Here is a 21,799-nt window from a genome sequence, read left to right on the forward strand (position 1 = left end):
TCTAAATCATATCGCCCTTGGAGTCAACCTCGATCGATTGCTCCATCAATAAAACTACAATCGGTCTCATGCACTTGTGCCCCTCGACAAGCTATTATGGCCAAAAGAGTTGTATGGAAGACCAATTTGAGTTTAAAAATAGGTTTTCGTCGTAAGAGTAGAAGAGACCATACGCCCTTCATTCTTCGATTTGGACTACTATAAAATACCACGTAGGGGTCAGTGCAATCCTTAGAAGGTGATGGGCATCATGGGATTAGCTCTAGTCATGGGTGATCGAGCCAATGAGTGTCAAGCATGGCATGAGTGATTGAGGCAGCTTTAGCATGTTCGTTGTTGTCCATTGTGGCTTCCCTCCAATCCATAGCTCTCGAACATTTTTCTCCATTATTTGTGCCATGTGGAAAGTGTCCGCAAAAGATAGAGATCAAGCCGTCTTAATCTCAGGTTGTATGTCATGGCGAAGGCTGCTAATGAATATAATACCAAAGAGCATAGTTCGGCTACTCTCAAACACTATTGAAGATCCTCTCAAATTCTTGATATGCCTATACATAGGTTATTTGAGATAGCTTCAAATTTATCGCCTCAAAGTCTTCATAACAACGGTCTGAATCACGGCAGTTCATGTAGATAATTGTGAATAGGAGAAAGAAACTATTGAAGGTTCAGAAGTTACGGGCGTAACTTTATTTATAGAATATTTATAAAATATTTGTAAGCATAACATCACTTTTTCAATTTACTCATAAGGCATGGCCATCCAGCTCGCATTCTTTATCTTGTACAGGATTCTCAGGAAAACAAATTTTTTTTTGAGGAATCAGAGAATCTACAGATTACCATTATTACTGTTTGCAGAAAACTCACTTCAGCTGTTTCAATACAAGATGCCAAGCATATGTAGAACCTGTTTCAAAGTACAGAATTTGACAAATCCAATCCAGATGGGATTTGCACTCTTATTCCCGACGAGTGATCTGTACTCCATAATTAATATAATCTACCTAACTCCTGCGTGGCAGGGGTCATAGAAGTGAAAATCATCTGAGATCCCATCCGGAAACTTGTGAGGCAAATAAGATAAGACTCAAAAAGGTGAAAGAAAGAAAAAGAAATTTGTTCTTGGAATCTTCTGTTCCAAAAAGAATATGTAATCTCAGGATGAGGAAGTCAGTCCAGATTGGCTATCACGGCATCAACAACTTCTTGGGTGGTGCTGTGACCTCCTAAATCTTTTGTCCTGTATTCGCCTCCTGCAATCACACGCTTAACAGCAGTTTCCAGTCTGTCAGCAAAAGATGGGAACTGCAAGTGCCTAAGCATCATGGCAGATGACAGAAGCAGTGCAACGGGGTTTGCTTTCTTTTGTTCCAGTAGTTTCTCATTTCCTACATTTCCTGCTGAAGCACCTTGTTCGAAGATAGCATGGTCCTGACCAGCATTGCCTGAAGAACAAGTCAATCATATGATTAGGTGAGTTCTGAGGGTCATCTACAAATTATCACAAAAAATCAGAAGCTAGATTATCCCGTAAGCACATGATGTGGATCAATTTTACATCTTTACATTGAACTAATAGCTACCACTTCTGATAAGTCTCTATCCTCTGTGTTGATGACTAATACCAGATAAATCTCATATTGAATTATTTGGATTGTAAATTTGTTACATTCTTGAGCAATAAAAGTTCTTATTAGTTATTAGTGATTAAGACCATTCAAATTGTTTTGATACCAACTAAAGTTAACAGAGCACTACTGCTGCCATCTTTACATTGCTATGCATACAGATTTACAGAACAAAACAGATTGCACCAAAAAGGAGATGGATCAAAGTTTAGACAATTACCTCCAGGCATGACACCAGTGCCTCCAGCAATACCTGCAGCTGTGTTCGCCACCAGATTGCCATAAAGATTTGGTGTGACCTGCCAGTCATCAGTTTTGGATCAGATTAGAGAAGAAAATAAAGAAGCAAAGAAAATTGTTGCACAAACTGAAATTAAATTGCAGATCTTATATAGGTTTATATTAATGGAAATAGCAGGAAAGTAAACCAAAACATTGCTCCTACTAATTACCATCTATACATTAAATTATAAAAGGCGAGCATAACTAGTCAATACCAGCCAAAGTTATTTTGCCTCCTCAATTAAAAGCCATAGAATATGAGATTTACAAATTATACTTTGTTTTTTTAACTGTTTTACGGTAAGATAGATATAACTCTGAAGATTCAGCAGAAATTAAATCATTTAGTAATGCAGATGGGATATCTATCAAATGAAAGGGCCTCAAAAGATAGAGCTTGCAAAGCTGTCTAGAGCATCATTATACAATCATGAAATAATGGATAATAAACCACAATAAATTAGAGTTATTTTGCTAGGACATTGATGAATGCATGAAGCAACAACCAAAAGCCATAATACAACATTTCTTTTTTTTTCTTTTTTTCTTTTTTTTCTTTTTGAGAGAGAGAGAGAGAGAAAATAGGGACAGTACACCCGCAAGCCCACATAATACAACATTTAATTGTTATGATAAACTAAACGTCCAAAGGTAATAGAAAGTAGAAACTGCCTAGCACAAGATGAAGCTGTATTGTTCTTCGATCATTCTGATCAGAACAGATAGCATATATTGCACTGTGCTAAAAAGTCAAATCAGTAGCATATAGTGCAATCTGTAACCTACTTAAAGGTTGTTCACAATCAATTAGAATTAATTTTTAAACCGAAACTTTCATAATTACACATACTTGGATCTCATACATGAGTATCTCAAGATTCACCAACTTTATGTGTATGTCCACTCATACAAGGTGTTTAACATAAGGTGCTGGATGAGCTAACATTATTTGCGTTCCTTCATATCTTTTATTTCCTTGTAACAAATCATCTGAATTTTGTTGTAAATCATAATGTAATACTGTCCAAACCATAGAAAAATTGCTGAAACTGAATGGAAACATAGAATCAAAAACCTAGTTTTACAATGGATAAATCGTTATCACTGGAAAGCAAGTAGGGAGCAACTATTTTCTTGGTAATTTGTGGGTAGAACCAGCTGAGGAGCATCCATAATGGTTCTAACTTCTAACAGGAGGAGGACCACTTTTGTTCAGTTTGATGGTGCCATGAAGGGGAGACAGATATGATCTCCCTCAGATAACTGAAAGATAGGATCCTGCACGAGCTAAGGAAAAAATAAGTTTGGCCCATAAAACTGCTAATTTGTTGTTTTTTTGCTGCCATTGTTGAGCAAATCTCATTGAAGACAGCTTCTTGTTTAAGCAGCCAATATGCCTTAGGATACATGGAACCACTGAATAAAATGTATGAATTAGCCAGTCATTACTTGGAAGACACATCATAAATAGGATTGAGAGGTGCAGATCAAGGTTTTCCATTTTAGAGCCCTATGTTTCATTCAAATACATCATGATCATCCAAAATCTCCCTCTGTGAAAATATAATTGACAGAGTAAACAGCGTTATACAGAGGCATGAAGGTGAGAAAATGTGAGGACTCCATAAAACAGCCTCTTGCAGATGCATACTTCCATATCGCTATATTTCTGATATATTATCATCTTCTTTCCATGTCTAAAGCATCTAGTGTACTGCTTTTTTGTTCTTCCACTTTCTTTCCATTCCAATGCTCCCTAATTGTATGCTCTGTGATACTATAGCTTTCATCTATTCTTTCCAAGACTTCAAAAGAGTACTATTGCTTATCTATTCAAAAGAATATATTAGTTTGCATACTTTTATTACCATAGAACTGTTAATTGACTGGTTTCCAAGATTCAACTAGGGATTAAATAAGATGATGCAATCATGCAACTGCATCATCCAATTATACAAGTATTAATCGAAGCTATCTCTGAAGTGAAATCATATGCTGGTTAAAACTTAAAAGTATGGTTTGGCTGCATCAAATTATGCCAAATTTGTTGATTCATAGTTGAAGGACGCATGAAGGAAACTGTACCCTCTCTACTGACACATCATGCAGGATTTCATAGAAAATCTTTGAAATTACGGAATCCAACTCCTTATCCATGTGTTACTAGAGGAGCATATAACCAAATAGAGACAGCATACTATTAAAATTTAAACTTGGCCATTGGAACATGTCTGATTATGTTCAAACTGTTTTAGTGTAAAATGTGACAGAATAAATATTGGTATCATGAATACCCATAGTGGGCACTCACATTTTCAGAAAATATAACCACAGATTCACATTTGCCACTAATTACATCTTATATTGCTAGGTTCATTCCAAGAGACTAGGGAGATATTGCAGGTATTCTCATATCTTGAGCAACCAGACCACCTGATACCCACTACTTACAAAGCGAAAAAATTTACAAGAGCTCAACATGCTCAAACATTCTATTTTGCAATGCACACTTTGAAAGGCTGGAAAGAAAACAGGGGAAAGAAAACGTATTCACAGAATCAGCCCTTATTTTGTCGCTTTTCTGCTCCAAAAATACATTCCCACAGTTTTTAAAAAAAAAAAAGAATAAACAAAGATCCTAATGAATACATTATACATCTTTCAACCTGAAAATGATGCTGTATCTAGGTTATGTGAGGTCTTGATCTCTCTAACAAACGTTTCATGTAGCTCCTTACATAAGACAGACTACATCGATGAACAAGAGCAATTTGACTGCTGCTCAAGCTCATAGAAACTAAGGACTAGGCATTCAAGTCAATTCAATTCGAGCAGAAAATGTGAAGTTCATTTTCATCTCAGTATTTTATCGAGCCATCTCAAGCTTGACTTGCTTCATCTTAATAGATAAACGAGATATACAACCCAGTTTACAGCTCAGATTATTTACTTAGTAAGATTTTTTATTTGCTTGAAGTTGACTCATTAACAAGCTTAGCTCACGTATGCTCTGAGATTCAGCTCAATCTGTAGATGTGCAATGCAGGAATAGTTGAGGAAATGAAGCTGTAGGCTAGAGAGAGAGGGGGATTCCCCTTGATCAGGGTTAGAACTAGATGATTTATAATACTGTTAAGAGAAAAAAAAAAGATATACAACCCAGTTTACAGCTCAGCTTATTTACTTAGTAAGATGTTTTACTCATTTGAACTTAGACTCATTAACAAGCTTAGCTCACCTATGCTCTGAGATTCAGCTCAATCTGTAGACGTGCAATGCAGGAGTAGTTGAGGAAATAAAGCTATAGGCTAGAGAGGGAAAGAGGGATTCCCCTTGATCAGGGTTAGAACTAGATCACTTATTATACTGTTACCTTTGAGATCAAATTGTTAGATAACAGATCATAACCTAATGACTAAAAAGCTTGCTCTAGAATAAACATTCATTTATTAGGTAAATGTTGACATACGTATTAATCGAGCTACCTTGATTCATGTATAGTTCATTTATATATTGACTTCAAAAGTTTAGCTCATCTTTAGTTCATTAAGGCTCCAGGAAAGTTTTAAAATGCTTGTTGATATCATAGGAAGAGGATTGAAGTTTCGACCAATTATTGTGGCCGAAACAAATTGAGATCAGCCATAGCCGATTCCAATTCATGCCCGAAACCAATATCTTGGAATCTCTGTTGTTGGGCTGAAATGGGCCAGTTTTGAACCCTTTTCCGTTGGTTTGGCCGAAATTGACGAGTTTTAATAGGTTGGATCTGACCGAAATCTAAAGCCATATTAATAACTCCATCCCCCTCATCCTCTCCCTCTCCCTCTCTCTCTCTCTCCCCCTCTCCCAATTTGGCAACAGTGAGCAACGATGACAATGACAAGTAATTTTTCTAGCGTATCGACCTCCGATGAGATGAGGTGTTTTTTTCTCACTTCTTTGATTAAGCTTTTTCTTTTTTTTTTTTCCTTTTTCCATGTTTCTTCCCTCCCTCCCTTCTCCCTCCCTTCTTCCCCTCTCTCCCTTTCTCCTCACTGTTGCAGCAGCCCCGCCTTTGCTGCTATAGAAGCAAAGAGAGAGAGAGAGTGAGGGATCATTTTTTTTTCTGTCATTTTTTCTAAATTTTTAGGATTTTTTCTGCATTTTATAACAATATATCAAATTTTATATAATTAAAAATAGTCTGATACTGAAACGACCGATAAGTACTCGGTTTTTTGGGAGACTAAACCTAATCCTGAAAATGATTTTTAGAATCTTGGTAGGAATAAATAGGTAATGTATGCATTATATTTATATAAAACTTGTAAGAATTTCTAGACTAACGATTAACGCGAGGATTTTTGTTAAACTCTGAATAGATTTGAGTTTTGGCGAGATGTGAATTGTGATGAATATTTGATTTTTTGATGATTTAATAGTTCATTTCTGAAGTATCTTCCATAACTAGCTAAAAAGATTCTAACTTAGTTGTCTAATAGAGAACTAACAAATTAGGAAGAGAATATATACTTATCAACATCCAATGACGACCAAGTAATATTCAATTGGTATTGGGCAGTGAACCTTCAATATGTAAGGAACAAAGTTACTTCAAGCTTCTGAAACATAAGAAATCCAAAATGAAATCAGTGGCTTGGTCATGTCATCTGATTAGGAGAAAATCTGAACCTAATTGTCATTTAAATGGCAGTTCAACCCAACCAAATGTCCTACAGCGGGAACATTTTCAGATCTCTTATATTTCCAAAGAGATAACTCTGATGAGTAGGGCAGTCAATCCAGCTCCCTTTTGTAAAAAAAGTCATGTTTGGCTTTGCTCTACACTGCTTGCCACCAAGGAACAAATAAAAATACACTAAATCCACATCAAGAACCTAACAGCTACACCCCAAGGAAGACTCACATGAAAATATCCACTGAGCATACATCCTTTTAAAATAATTGTTTTTGTTTACAGTCGAAATCAAACTTAAAAAGACAGAACTGCAAATATAATAAGAATAATATTTAAAGTTCTTGTGGAGCGCGAAACATACAGTAATGAGTAATCAATTCCACTATGATGAATGGCATGAAAAGTGATAGAACAAAAAGTTCTGTTCATTCATTTTGGCCCTAAATGTAACCACTAATGCAAATAAAACTAATAGAACAAATAGAAGTCCATAACTTTATATAATGTTTCCTAGCTTTTCTCGTAAACCTTGTTTAAGCAATTGCCCTCAAACATACCAAATAAAGAATCCTATAACAATAAGTGAGAAACAGTAAATAGTAGAAGTATTCATACGTATATTTCATAATTGCATCATCCAAAGCATTTATCTGGGAAAAAATAGCATTATTTCAATCTAATGAAAACAGGCCAGCATAAAGATTGCACTCCAACAAGATGATAGAAGTGACAAGACTATGGAAACATGCATGTTCTGCAAGAGATAAGTATTTAGAAAGTGCATGAAATTTAAAATATCATACCATAACATCGAACTGCTCAGGCTTTGAAACAAGTTGCATACAGCAGTTATCCACAATAATCTCATTATATTTTATCCCTGGGTACTTTGTTGCAACCTCTCGGCAAGATTCTAAAAATAAACCATCAGCAAGCTTCATGATGTTGGCCTTATGAACAGCTGTGACTTTCTTTCGGTTATTAAGGTATGCATACTCAAAAGCATACTTTGCAATGCGCTCTGAGCAGAACTTTGTGATAACCTAGCAAGGCCATTGAGTCAGGATGGAAAATGGAAGAATGGGTCGAAAGAGTAATGCAAAAGACACTTAAAAGAATAACTTCTCGATACCTTCCTTAATAAATTAGTAAAAGCTTGTGCAACTTAAGGCAGGAGTATCGATACATATCTCACTACAAAGAGTTAGTGCTCATGCTGCAACTTGTAAAAGTCATTTACCATAAAATAGAATAAAAATTCATGAACAATATCACCTAGACTCACATAATTGATGGTAATCGGACACGACGTGGAGCATAACCATTTTCCATAAAAACAAGGTACATAGCATATACCTAACACATGTATGAGTTTGAAAATGCTGGATTCCTAGTGCCTGATGTCATGCCCATGCAGGTCTACAAAAGGCAAGATGGACTACACCTTGCCAACAAAAGAGGGCTATTTCCACAATTCAAGTCCACACTACCACATGGAGAAAGTACTGCAATCTACATGAATGAGACTCTAAATCTGCTAATTGAGGATTGTAAACTTGTGATAAGTCAAACGGCCTCTAATAATATGTCCTCTCAGATAAATGTCAATGGACTGAGGTAAAACTGGACTTCAGCTGTTCTAAATACCTAGTCGATGATATCTCAGAAGTTTGTCAGATGTTATCCCTGCGACATAGAAAAGACTAGGATTTTATATGAGATTTTCACAAATTTCAAAAATACGTTGATCTATTAACATATTAATTGGATGCAACTCTATTACTCTAATATATTTGATTTTCTTAAATATATAGGAGAATATTTCATAAACAACTGAATATTTGTCATCATTCTAACTGATGCACCATGGAAAATTAACAATCTTTTATGTCATTCCTATACTTTTTTACAGCTTTCTAAGGTCAATGAGGCCTGATATTTATAGTAAACATTTCCTTGAAAAAATAATAATTCAATATTTACTTAATATCTGAAACATTATTGGCAAAGTGCTGCATGATTTAGTTAATCGCTAGTATATTGCATTATGAAATAGGGCTACCCACAAAATCTGTGTTATAAAGCGCAAACAACAAACAGACAAATAAATGAAGGCCATGATAAAAATAACAACAGGCAAGCAAGTTCAAAAAGAAAAGCATTTACTTTCCAGGCCAGCAGGATATATGAACATAAGTCCATAAGCAAAATGAACAAGTAAGATGAATGTCATAACTGTTAGTACATGTTAGAAACCTGACATGTTTAAATGCTAAAATGGAATCGAGAGTCAAAACTCCTCCAGCGAAAGAGTTCACAATGAACTCTGTCCACCTTAAAACGGTTTCTGATAAAAATCAAACATGATAAAACCACCCAAAGCTAGCTAAATTTATGCAATATCACGTAGAATAAAATCCACTTGACTATGTATTTTGAGAAAACTACCACATTTCCCTCTCTTGATTTTCCTTTTGTCTAGACCAAGATACTACAAATATAGTTGGCATCTTTTTTCAACATTCTTAATGTACAGCCGTACAGGTATAGAAGAAAAACAATTTAATTTTTCACTGTCAAAAATTATAATAAAAATTTAAGGTTTGTATCATGCGATGACCTTGTAGTAATGTCAAATGTCTAAATATTGAGGTGATGGAAGAAAGGGAACACCCTGTATGGTCATATAGCATTATAAATCAATTGAGAATTTAAAATGGTCACTAGTAATTTTACAAATAAGCAACTAGGACAATACACATTTGAAATATCACTAGCAATATTTTTTATTTTCTGATACTCTAGGAGAGAAAATGTCCTCCCACAATGTATTAGGTCTTTTGTTTTCAAGCTGTAAGGACTTTCCTGGGGAGTCAATACCAGGTTGTAAGGCCTTTACTGAGGTAGTTATCATCAGGTTATTTATGGCGATGTATTAGACTATTAGATCTGCTTCATTAGATAGAGCTTGATTATAACATAAGTTGAGGTCAACACGAAGAATGAAATAGAATTGATATTGGCACCTTTCCTCCTCATCATCCTCCTCCTCTCTCTCTTTCCCCCTCTCTTACATACTGACACGCTTACTGTTGCTACTCATTCGAAGGAAAATAGTAGTTTGATGAATCAACAGAAATCTGAAATCAGAGTCCTCTAAGAGTTTTCTGAGAATTTTAAAGATCCATAAATTCATTATTTCTATGAATTTTCTAAAAATTGAGTAAAATTAAGGATTCTGAATTATTTTTTTATCCAAACATCTTCTCTACCCAAACAGATTTGCCTAACTACTTATTAGCATCAAGCAAGAAAATTTGAAGCATCTGTTACTAGATCACTATACAATCATCCAAATCACATCATTTTTCACATCTAAACTGAAAACCAAATAATTGAAAGGAAAGACGATTCATTATCTACCTTGAGGCTTTCAACAACGCCAGGGACGACCTCGTGCTCGAGCCCCGAGTACTCCCCCTCAGTATTCTCTCTGATCACAACTATATCAACATTCTCGTGCCTCGTAGGTAACCCAGGGAGATTGAAGCAATTAACGAGCGATGCGAAGAGATCGAGCTCCTTCCTCAATTGCATATTAAGAGAACTAACTCCACCGCCTACGGGGGTCGCGAGGCCACCCTTGAGGCAAACCTTGTTCCGGCGGATCGACTCGATCACCTCGGCGGGCACGGTGGTCATGTCGCCGTGGACCTCGTAGGTCTCGAAGTAGATGGGGGCGTGCATCGCCTCCATGACCTGGCGGACGGCGCCGGTGACGAGGGGGCCGATGCCATCGCCAGGGATCAGGGTTACGGGGCGGGGGGCGCCATCGCCTGGGCGAGGCATGTAGGTCACGGATCGCCGGAGTTCGGGGAGGGATCGGGACTCGCGGAGGAGGTGGCGGAGGAGGGGGAGAGATCGCCTTGCCATTGCTAGGGTTTTCGGAGGTCGATGGCGGAAGGGAGGAGGAGAAAGAGAGAAAAGTAGCAGGGAGAATTGTTCTGGGGAGGAGGAAAGGGAGAAGTGAAATTACCCAAATGGCCTCGTTGATTGAGGTTTGGGGAATTACCGTGACGTTTGACCTGTGAAGGGTACGAGTGTCATTTGGGACAACGACGGGCGTTTAGGATGCTCCGAGAGCGGAGAATCGGTCCGGCAAAGTTGGGGTTAGCTTATTTGTGAGAATTGGGGAAAATCTGGCTGCGATTTGCGGCATCCGCAGGATCTGGAGGTTTTCTTTACTTTATTGTTATTTGGGAATATATTTAATATTGATAAATAAACTTTTGGCTAATTAAGTTTTCCCTCAAAAGTTATTACCATCTAAGTCGGTTTCTAGGGGTGTAAAATAGCTGAGCCTAAGTGAGCTAGCTCTAGCTCAGGCTTGACTCAAAATTAATTTCTAGCCCTCCAAAGATGTTTAGGCTCAACTTGAGTCGAGTCATATCGAGTTCGAGCTAAGCCCGAGTTTGATTAGAGGAGGAGGGGGCAGTAAGGACGGCGACTTGCCGGGCTAGAGGAGGATGAAGAGGCCAGATGGGAGAAGAAGGCAGCGGCTTGCCGAGGCGCGGAGGAGGATGAAGAGGCCAAATGAGGAGGAGGAGGCTGTGGAGAGGAGAAGGCAGCGGCTTGCTGAGGGTGGAGAAGGATGAGGAGGCAAGAACGACGTAGAGGAGAAGGCGGCGGTGCCTTGTTGATGGAGAACGAGGAGGCCAGATGAGGTGAAAGAGGAGAAGGCAGTGGATATTGGAAGAGGCCGGAGTAGCCAATTGATAGAGGAGGAGATTGGGTAGGTTTGTTGGGATGCCATCTAAGGAGGTCAATGCCGGGGCTAACGACAATGGAGGAGGAGGTCGAACATCGAGGTTGAGGTCGACGTCAATGAAGGAGGACGCCATTGGAAGAGGCTGGAGTAGCCAATTGATAGAGAATGAGATTGGGTAGGTTTGTTGGGATATTTTTATTAGATTTAGGATGACAGTAGTATAATCAAAGATCTAATGGTAGCTATTTAATAAAAATCTAATAGTTAATTTATATATAATATTATATATATATATATATAATATTAATAAATATTATACTTAAGCTGAACCTACAAAGTCGAGCTTGAGCGAGTCTGCTTCAACTCAAGCTCAGCTCAGTTAGGTTCAACTCAGGCTTGGTTAGGCTCAGCTCGAGCTCGGGTCGAGTTGAATTGAGTCAAGCGTAAGCCGGAGCTAGCTCGCACAAGCTCAACTTGTTTACACCCCTACACAAGACATAGCTTAAGAGGACAAGAGTCAACATGCACAAAAAAATAAAAATAAACGGTTATATAAATAACAAAAAAAATGCCCTATAAATATTAATGGGTTATTTGCACTGAAAACCCATTTGGTTTTTGATTTGGCAGGCTAGGGTCATTTTCGGTTTCTCTTGCACTTGAGATTTTTTTTTACTTTTCTTCCAACTTTACCCTTTCTGTTACCCTTTTAATCTTCTTCTTCATCTTCTACTTCATATGTTGCTGTTAAATTTTTTTTCTTATTCATTATCTTCTTCTTCTACTGGCCATTTTTCTATATCTTAATCTTTTCTCTTTTTAATACAAGTCTTTAATCTCTCTTTAATTAATAAAACAAAAGACTAATTAGAGATAGTTGAAACAGCAAATTATTGTCAGAATTTCATACTTAAACTACAAATTTTATATTTAAATTATAAATTCTTCATTCCGTTGTAGATATATTTCGAATCTAAAGAAACTCCCAATAGAAAAGTTCTAGATCATGATGTCATAGGTTTTATCCAATTGGTTTTATAATTTTTGAACTTCAAATATTTATTTTGTAAAATTTTTTTTAAAACCGTGCACAACTAAAATTTTGTAATTTAAGTACGAAATTTGTACTTAAAGTATGAATTTCATACTTATAACTATGAAATTTTCATTCTACGTAATTTTAGCAAAATATTCATAAGATATGTAGTTGACATTTAAAAAATATGAAACTAATTAGATAAAATCTGTGACATCATGATCTAGAACTTTTGTATTTGGAGTTTCTTTATATTTAAAATTTATCTACAGTGAAACAAAGAATTTAACAAAAAATTCATAGTTTTAATATTAAATTCGTAGTTTAAGTACGAAATTTGTATATCAAGTAAATTATAATATATATACTTAAAACTGTGAATTATTGTCAGAATTTCATACTTAAATTATGAATTTTATATTTAAACTATGAATTTCATACTTAAACTACGAATTTCATACCGAAACTACGAATTTCTTGTCAAATTCTTTGTTTCACTGTAAATAAATTTCAATACGAAGAAAGTTCAAATACCAAAGTTCTAGATTATGATGTATAGAAAAAGTATATAAGTAAATTACAGTATATACTTAAAAAACTTTCTGTAATTAGTCTCTTACTATAAGTGATTAGAGAGACTTGTATAAAAAAAAATATCTCTAATTAGTCACTTTCGTAAATATAATAACAACTTTCATTGATTTTTAACAATTTTTATTATTTTTTTATATTGCAGAATTTATATATTTCACCATTACAATTTACATATAAATTAGAGATAGTTTAAATAAATAAAAACTCCTCAATCAATATTTCAAAAATATAACTTAATCTAATATTACAAGTAAATTACAATATATACTTAAAAAGCTATGAATTATTATCCGAATTTCATATTTAAACTATGAATTCTTCATTCCATTGTAGATATATTTCAAATTTGAACAAACTCCGAATAAAAAAGTTCTAGATCATGATGTCATAAATTTTATCTAATTGGTTTCATAATTTCTGGACTTCAAATGATTATCTTGTAAATATTTCTTTTAAACTGTGTATAATTGAATTTCGTAGTTTAAGTGTGAAATTTGTACTTAAAATATGAATTTCATACTTAAACTACGAAATTCTAATTATGCATAATTTTAGCAAAATATTTAGAAAATATGTATCTGACATCCAAAAAATATGAAACTAATTAGATAAAATCCGTGACATCATAATCTAGAACTTTTTTATTTGGAGTTTTTTCATATTTGAAATTTATCTATAGTGAAACAAAGAATTTGACAAAAAATTCCATAGCTTTAGTATGAAATTCGTAGTTTAAGTAAATTATAATATATACTTAAAAAACTGTGAATTATTGTTAGAATTTTATATTTAAACTACGAATTTCATACTAAAACTATAAATTTCTTGTCAAATTCTTTGTTTCACTATAGATAAATTTTAAATATAAAGAAACTCCAAATACAAAAGTTCTTGATCACGATGTCACGGATTTTATCCAATTAGTTTTTTTTTTTTTTTAATGTTAGATGCATATCTTCTGAATATTTTGCTAAAATTACGCAGAATTAAAATTTCATGGTTTACGTATTAAATTCATAAAGTACAAATTTCGTACTTGAATTATGAAGTTTTAAAAAAATATTCACAAGATAATCGTTTGAAGTCCAAAAATTATAAAACCAATTGGATAAAATCTATGACATCATGATTTAGAACTTTTTTATTTGAAGTTTCTTCAAATTTGAAATATATCTATAACGAAATGAAGAATTTGTAGTTTAAGTACGAATTCATAGTTTAAGTATGAAATTCTAACAATAATTTACAGTTTAAATTATCTCTAATTAGTCTCTTATTATATTAATTAAAGAGTGATTAGAGACTTATATAAAAAAAGAAAGGATTAAGAGATAGAAAAATGAGCAATAGAAGAAGAAGATGATGAAGATGAAGAAGAAAAAAAAACTAGAACATTTGAAATAGAAGATAAAGAAGATGAAGAAGATGATAAGTACGAGTTATTTCTCTCTTTCTTATAGTGTCCCATCAATATTTAATGAAGTACTAAATAATAGAAATGGCAAAATAAAAAAAAAAGTAAGAAAAAAGCCTCAAGTGTAATAGAAATCGAAAATGACTCTAGCCTGCCAAATCAAAAACCAAGTGAATTTTCTGTGCAAATAATCCAACATTAATTCTCATTCAAAATTGATTATGTTTGTTAGATTCTATTTTATTAGAGGATGTTTCTTTTAGACCAACGTGGTTCTTATGTGAGAGGAACTCCATTATATGTGTACTTATCTTAAGAATTGATTTGGATAGGTATTTATAAGTAATATTATGTTTAAAAAAAAATTACATATAACATCTTGTTTTTTAACAAATTTATGATTTATGATTTATATTTATATAATCACTATTTATAAATTGAGCTCTATAATTTAAAAAATATGTGCAGAAAACACCTAGTTAGCTTTGATCTAACACCGTGAAAATATTTCGTTAAGTAAAAATATTTTATTTATAAAATAATAAAAATATTTTTACTTATAAAATAACTAAAATGCTCTTATTATGATTTTATTAAAGGTATTTTTGTAATTCTTTTAGTATAGTTAACTTAATCTAGAGGTTTTTTTTAAAAAATTTAACTAATAGATTTAGCAATAATAAATTTTCTATACACATTCACTAAATTATAGGGCTCAATTTATAAATAGTAAAAATATAGAGTGTAAATCATAATTTTACTAAACGACAAAGTGTTATATGCAAATATTTTTTTAAAAAAAATTAAACAATCTACTAATAGACTGACCTCGCAACTTATTAATTCTCTGCATCTCATAGCTTTTCACAAAAACCTAAATTGGTTAAAAATGTCAATATCTACAGTGTGAAATTTCTTAAGTTTTCACCCTAAAGTTATACTAAGAACCATTTGACTGTTTTTTTTTTAACAAAATACCCATTCAAAAATCTTAGCATATCGTAAGCATCACTGTATATATATATATATATTTTTTTAATATACCATAAGAATTGAAAATATATATATATATCATCATTGCCTTTAAAATTATTGGACTCTTTCAGAAAATGCTCAGTTTGTTTAAATTTGAGAAGAATATGTATGTATCCAAAATGATCAAAACACCTTTCTAGTGTTGTTGAAACTAAAGAGAACTTAAACAAAACAAACCAAAGAGAGATGGGGGTGATAACCGGTGATTTGAGGCGAAGCTAAGAACAACAATGAAACAAGCCAAACACATCTAACCGACACAACCAACTAACAAGACACAAGCATTATAATCTATACTACACTTAAAATGTCAGCAGCTAACAACCCTGCAATAACTATTGTATGGACACTAGTTGAAAATAGAAGGGATGATGAAGATTACACCAGAGGCAATGAAGAGGCATATGGTGGTGCAGAGGCCAACAAAAAGAGACGAGGAAGGAAGCCTTCAAAGCATAGAGTTGGTTTAACAATAAGAAATACGAGTTGAGAGCTCGGTAGACTGTTAGAAGGTAATATGGAAGGAGGAGGGTGGTGAAAATGGTGGTGCAATAAAGATGAAGATGGGCCGGTGGAGGTGGAAGGAGAATGAATAGTGAACTTAATTATTATATTTATTAAATACAAACACGAATGTGAATAATATATTTGATATCTCTATATTTATTATTTAAACATATAAGAATATATGATATTACTGAAATATATAGCAAAATCATCAAAAATAGACAAAAAGTATATTATAAGTTCACATAAATACAAAATTAGTCTTATATATATATATATCACTATTTTATGATATGTTAAACTATAAGGATATATTGATATTGATTATACTATTCTTCAACTTTTTATAGACTTTTTAGACATGGATACAAATTTGGATATCAAGACAAATAGAAAAATCTTGATCCATATCCAATAATATATAGAATCGGATTAGATCGGATTAAATCTTAACCCATTTTCGCCCCTACATCTAGACAGAGCCCAATGTCATGTATGAATAGTTAGGAGGATCAAAATGTGTTTCTTTCATTTTAAGCGATGTGAATGGTAATATGGTATGAGCTGATAGTTTAGGGAGTAATAATGTAATTAAACCTAAAATCAGGCTTGGATAGTTTCTCAAACCCTAGTCTGACCAATTGTTTAGGCCCAACTAATGGCCTAATGGGCTTTCTCCATCCAAGCTAGGCCTTGCTTGGTCTAGGATAAAGTCCGTAAACATTAGGTCATTAGTTGGCCCATATGTGATCTCATTTGCAATGTAGGCCATTAGTTGCTTGACCTTAGATCATTTATGATGTGATGGTACCTGCCCATATGCAACCCTAGCTTTTATATATTCACCTGGCTTCAATAATCATTTTCAATCAATTTAAGCTACTACACTACTTATTCAGTTATCCTATTACCTTAGAAAGGAAAAAAAAAAAGGGTAATAACCGGCAGTAGCAAATTTTTATTAGACTCCGTAACCCTGGTATGAACCTAAAGGCTTTAAATAGATTTGGGTTTAATAAAATTGGGTTCGAGTCATAATTAGGTCGATCTTTCTAACCAGATTTTTAAACGGCTCATGTTATCGTTTACACCCTCAACTAATTTAACTTGTTTATGACCTGATGCCCCAGTTTGTTTATGACATAATAATTCTTTATGACCTAAGTAATTTGTTTATTACCTGAATAATTTGTTCATAACATGAATAGATCCATTAATAACCTAAATAACTTACATAAATTCAAATAAGTAATATTACTTCATAACTTGTTTATGATTCGTATAAACTGTTTAATAAATAGGTCATATTTATTGTTAAATATTTCGATCCATTTAATAAAAGGGCCATGTTCACATTAGCATTACTCTGACTCAACTTGAACTTGGCCAATCTGACTGTTTGCCACATTTATATAGAGATGATCATCGGGCGGGCTACGCCTATCGAACCAATCAGGTTGGGCATTCTATTCGCCGAACTTGTTATCACCCACCGACCTATGAGAGAGTGAGTTCGGGCTGCGCAAGTCAAGCCTGGCTTAATGGGTGAGTTGGCGAGCTCTTCGCATCTACAGATCTACGCTCCTCTACAATAGCAAGAAAGGGACTTGATGATCTACGGAAAAAGTCTAATATTGACCTAAAAATAGATTCAATAGTCTTGAGCAAACAAATTGAACTAACTTGGAGGAATCTTGGATGTTTCTTGAAACATATCTTGAATAAATTGGATTCACCTGGAGGGATCTTTATACTTCGTGGGGCAAAGCCTAGAATTATGTTGTGTTCTTGACCTTCTCTCCGATCTCTTCTTCCTCAACGAAGTGAGAGAGAGAGGAAAAGTTAAGAGAAAAATACATAAAGCTAGATGTTCTTCTGCTAAAAACAAATATTCATCCTTACTTGGTTTTACCTCGGTCTTGAGAACTGAGGTAGAATAAACAAAAGTAGTCAAGTAGATAAAGCTAGAGCTAAAGAGCTTGCTCCAAAATAGAATATATTTTAGGAAATAAGGAAGATGATTACTTGTGGAAGAAGAGACTAGATGACTACTCGTTATCTAGATTCGGCAGCATACTAATCTTGTAGGCACATCAGTGCTTTAATTATATCTTTTCCAAAATATAATCTACTCTCATCAATCGACCATCCACTTATACTCAAAAAAGATCATGAAGTTATAATAGACATATGAATTGTCAATATATCATGAGCCATGACGACAATAATTGAAAATCTCATTTCATCTATTTTTCACTATGCTAAAATATCTATTTCATCCTCATTATAAAATAATTATAATATACTTGGAGCTCGGTGATTCTCTTTGACATTAATGAAAAAGTTTTCCTTATTTTAAGTCGGGCCAGCATAATAGAAGGTGAAGGTATAGAAAAAAAAAAACCCATCTATAATAGAATAATAATTGAAAAGCCATTTAGAATAATTTTTAATAGTTACTGAATGAGACGCATAATCATTTTGTTTATCTTCACATAAAAAATTCTCTTAAAGTTAAGGTTCTAATAAAATGCCCAAACAAATAAGTGAAGAAAAATATTCAAAATAGTTAGCATATTTAACTTCCATTTTTCGTAAAATATTAGGTAAATATCGATCATCTTTAAAAGCAATATAAAGTTAAACAATGTTTGACAAGTTGTATGCCTGCGATTGTAATCGTAGGAGAATAAGAGCTTGACAATATATTAGTAGCATCATATAATATATATTTTTTAAAAATTATTTTTTATTTTTGCATTTTTCTATTTTAAATCAATAGGACATTGTAATTTATTATTAATATCTAAAAAAATATAAAAATTTGAGTACTAATTCTAGCATTTCATAAGTAGAGCTTCTTCTACGTATGTAAATCCAACTAAAATTTTCTATCTTTTAATTTACACTTTTTACACATATTTGCAAATGCGCTGTCACCTTTATCATTAAAAGTATTTCTCTAATTGAAAAATATTTAGATTTCAATTTATAATATTTTTAACTAAATTTTCTTTATGAGTACATGTACAATATTTTTAAATAATTTTTAACAAATCTTTTTCTAAAAATAGGGCGAACAAAAATATTTTTTTCAAAAATAGGTCCAATAATAAAATAAATCGAAAAAATAGCTAAAAATATTTTGAAGATTAAAAAAGTAGGGCCAAAATTTTCTTATCACCATTTTACCCTTTAAAACAAAAATAAGCAACTAGTTTAGATAGAGGGGGTAATTTAGTAAGTTTTAATTTTTTTTCTTATGATTATAAATAGATGATAATTCTTCCTAAATTCATCACATTCTCATTTTTTCTTTTCTTACTCTATCAAATCTCTCAAAAATTTTAGTTTTGCACTTAGCAAATTGAGGCTAATCAAGAGTCAGTAAGAAGCGAGCAAATGACCTCTCTTATTATTTTACTATATCTTTACAACAATATTATTATTATATATTTTTTCCTTAATTTTTAATGTAAATCCTCACGAATGCCCTGTTGGAGGAATATCTATCGTTCTTACCGTACCTTGTTAGGCTGTTTTCGACGACTCGGTCTTAATATCGAGAGGGAGCTGTGCTTGTATTAAATCACAGCTGAAAGATGAAGATTTAATTCTTACACTCATTATACTCGCCTCTCAACCTCCACCAATTTGGAAGCATCGGCTTCCTCATCTGGCACTTGGAAAATATTAAAATCTAATGCTTGAAAGTATTTCAAATAGATTGAAACTAAAGATGCTCAAGTTATTGTTATAAATTGTTCCACTAAAAATCTTCAATGTGGTCATAATTTTTTTATATTAACTAAGAATGACATTACTTACATAACGAGGCATATTAAAGAGAAGTATAAAAAAGGTTAACATGATATCAATCAAATTTTGCTCGGTCAAGGTGCTTCTGAATTTTTTTTCTAATTTTTAATAAATTATAAAAATGCTCATAAAGAAATAGTTAAATATATTGTTCACAGAATAAATCTTTTACTACGAGTTATGATCCGGAACTTAAAAATTATTTATAAAAAGGTTTTGCTCTAACTTTTAAAAGAATTTTTCATTAGACACTATAGATAGTTGGACCTATTATTGACTATTGGGCCTACTTATATAGCTATTTAACTAAGTATTATACTATCCTGTCAGGACTAGTCTTTTGGGTTGAGCTTATAGGTAGGCTTTCTGGTCGGACTTCGGCCTAGGTTTTCAAGTCTGGCCTACGGTGGGCTTCCGGAGCAAGTCAGATGGGCAAAGGGCTAGCTCGCGTGGCCTATTGACAATTAGGCTCGGATTGGGGTGGCCATGGATGGATTAGGCTAAATAATCACCCTTACCCTTACCTCAATCGAGAAGGAAAACTCCGAGTTTTACCGGAGCTACAAGCATATCCGAAAATGTGAGAAAAAGAACGGAAGTTCAAATTAAAATATTAGACATATGGATTACAAGTTTACAACAGATGGTAACATCTTTTGATCATCCAAGGAAGAAAAGGTATCAACCTCATTTATAAAGGGCATTAATTTTTTGTTAAAACTGATACCTTTACATTCCCAGATCTCCCCCACTGGGGCCTTTCTTGAGGTGGCAAAAGTCCAAATTCCAATGAAACACATGCTTCAAAATACCTTTTTAGATAAAAATTACATGTAACACCCAATATCTTGACTATATTATAAATAGAGCCCTCCAATTTTTTGTTTACTATATATATATATATAATATTGAAATTATACATATGTTATTTATCTTTGATCTTGATTTTCAAATATGAGTCTTCCTCTCCTTCTTTTCAACTTATGGCTCAAAAACGACCTAGTTTATTTATATAGGCATATATTGAATTTTCAACTAACGGATCATAAGGTGGTAAATAAATTAAGATTAACAAGTGTAGAGGGATCTGGCATATTTAATATAAACCAATTAGCTCACCAACTGTGGGCATATTTGTAAGGGAAATTTTTTCTAATGGCAGAACTTAGACATAAAAATTTAAGGCCTCGTTTAGTTTGTGCATAAAATTTTTTAAAAATAACTTATACACACATTTTAATAGTAAATTAGGGATATTTATAATTTTATTCATATTTTGTTGTTTGATTGTAAAGCGTAATAATTACCTTGAATAAATGTATGCAAAAATTTATGTTTGATTACTAACTATGAATAAATATGTTAATTGAACTAAAAATATTACTTAAAACCTGTGCATAATTTTATCACTCTCTATGTATGATAAGTGGAGTTATAGAAAATACCTAATCATACCCTATCATTTGATAGACTGATATTATTTAACTTAGCCATCATGCTAACTTAATTATATAACCCAATTGGGGCTCCTCAGAAACACACCGAGACACTAATTTTAATCAAAATATGATTAAAGCAAGCTTCTAAAGTGCTAAAATTGCATTCAAACACTGAATTACATAAAATTTATAAATTTTAAACTATTATTATTTAATTTCAAATTTCATATTAGAGGAGTGAGATAAGAGAAATTTAGTAAATATAAAAATATGTTTTAAAAATAGATGAGATACTATAAAGTTTTTTTCAGGTGTTTGTCAATTAAACTTAACATACAGTGTTAATCTGTATATTTTTCATAAATAGGATGCTTTATTTGTAATATAGTTAAAGTATAGGGTGTTATTTTTAATGTTCTTATTTTACCTAGCTCTGAGTTCCAAGCTGAAGCAAATAAAAGCAGTGGAAGTTTGAAAAAAATAGAAAAAAAGGTGTTCTAATTACAGAGCTCCTCCCCACATCGTCTTTTTACTCTGCAAGAATTAAAGTCTTTTTTTCCTCACTCCAATGAGCTTAAAGAATTCATTAATGT

General features: G+C 33.0%; 1 protein-coding gene across 1 annotated transcript; it reads right to left on the reverse strand.

The window, feature by feature from the left end:
• Positions 1 to 854: 854 nt before the first annotated feature.
• On the reverse strand, positions 855 to 10,639 carry LOC140758326 (isocitrate dehydrogenase [NAD] regulatory subunit 1, mitochondrial). Its single transcript, XM_073094439.1, has 4 exons — positions 10,018 to 10,639; positions 7,398 to 7,637; positions 1,852 to 1,930; positions 855 to 1,448 (listed from the first exon to the last, which is right to left on the reverse strand). Exons 1-4 carry the CDS (start codon positions 10,525 to 10,527, stop codon positions 1,174 to 1,176), a joined length of 1,104 nt encoding a protein of 367 aa, XP_072950540.1. The 5' UTR covers positions 10,528 to 10,639; the 3' UTR covers positions 855 to 1,173.
• Between the last annotated feature and the right edge of the window lie 11,160 nt (positions 10,640 to 21,799).

This window comes from Typha angustifolia, chromosome 3, assembly GCF_048772165.1.
Source record: "Typha angustifolia cultivar Huaian chromosome 3, ASM4877216v1, whole genome shotgun sequence".
Taxonomy (NCBI): Eukaryota; Viridiplantae; Streptophyta; class Magnoliopsida; order Poales; family Typhaceae; genus Typha; species Typha angustifolia.

Excerpts from the sequence above, each read along its gene's own strand:
- LOC140758326 (XM_073094439.1), bottom strand. The coding sequence starts at position 10,527 with ATGGCAAGGCGATCTCTCCCCCTCCTCCGCCACCTCCTCCGCGAGTCC. Across the intron at positions 7,638-10,017 it reads GCGTTGTTGAAAGCCTCAAG|GTTATCACAAAGTTCTGCTC; the intron begins GTAGATAATGAA and ends TGGCCTTGCTAG. Across the intron at positions 1,931-7,397 it reads CTGAGCAGTTCGATGTTATG|GTCACACCAAATCTTTATGG; the intron begins GTATGATATTTT and ends GATGACTGGCAG.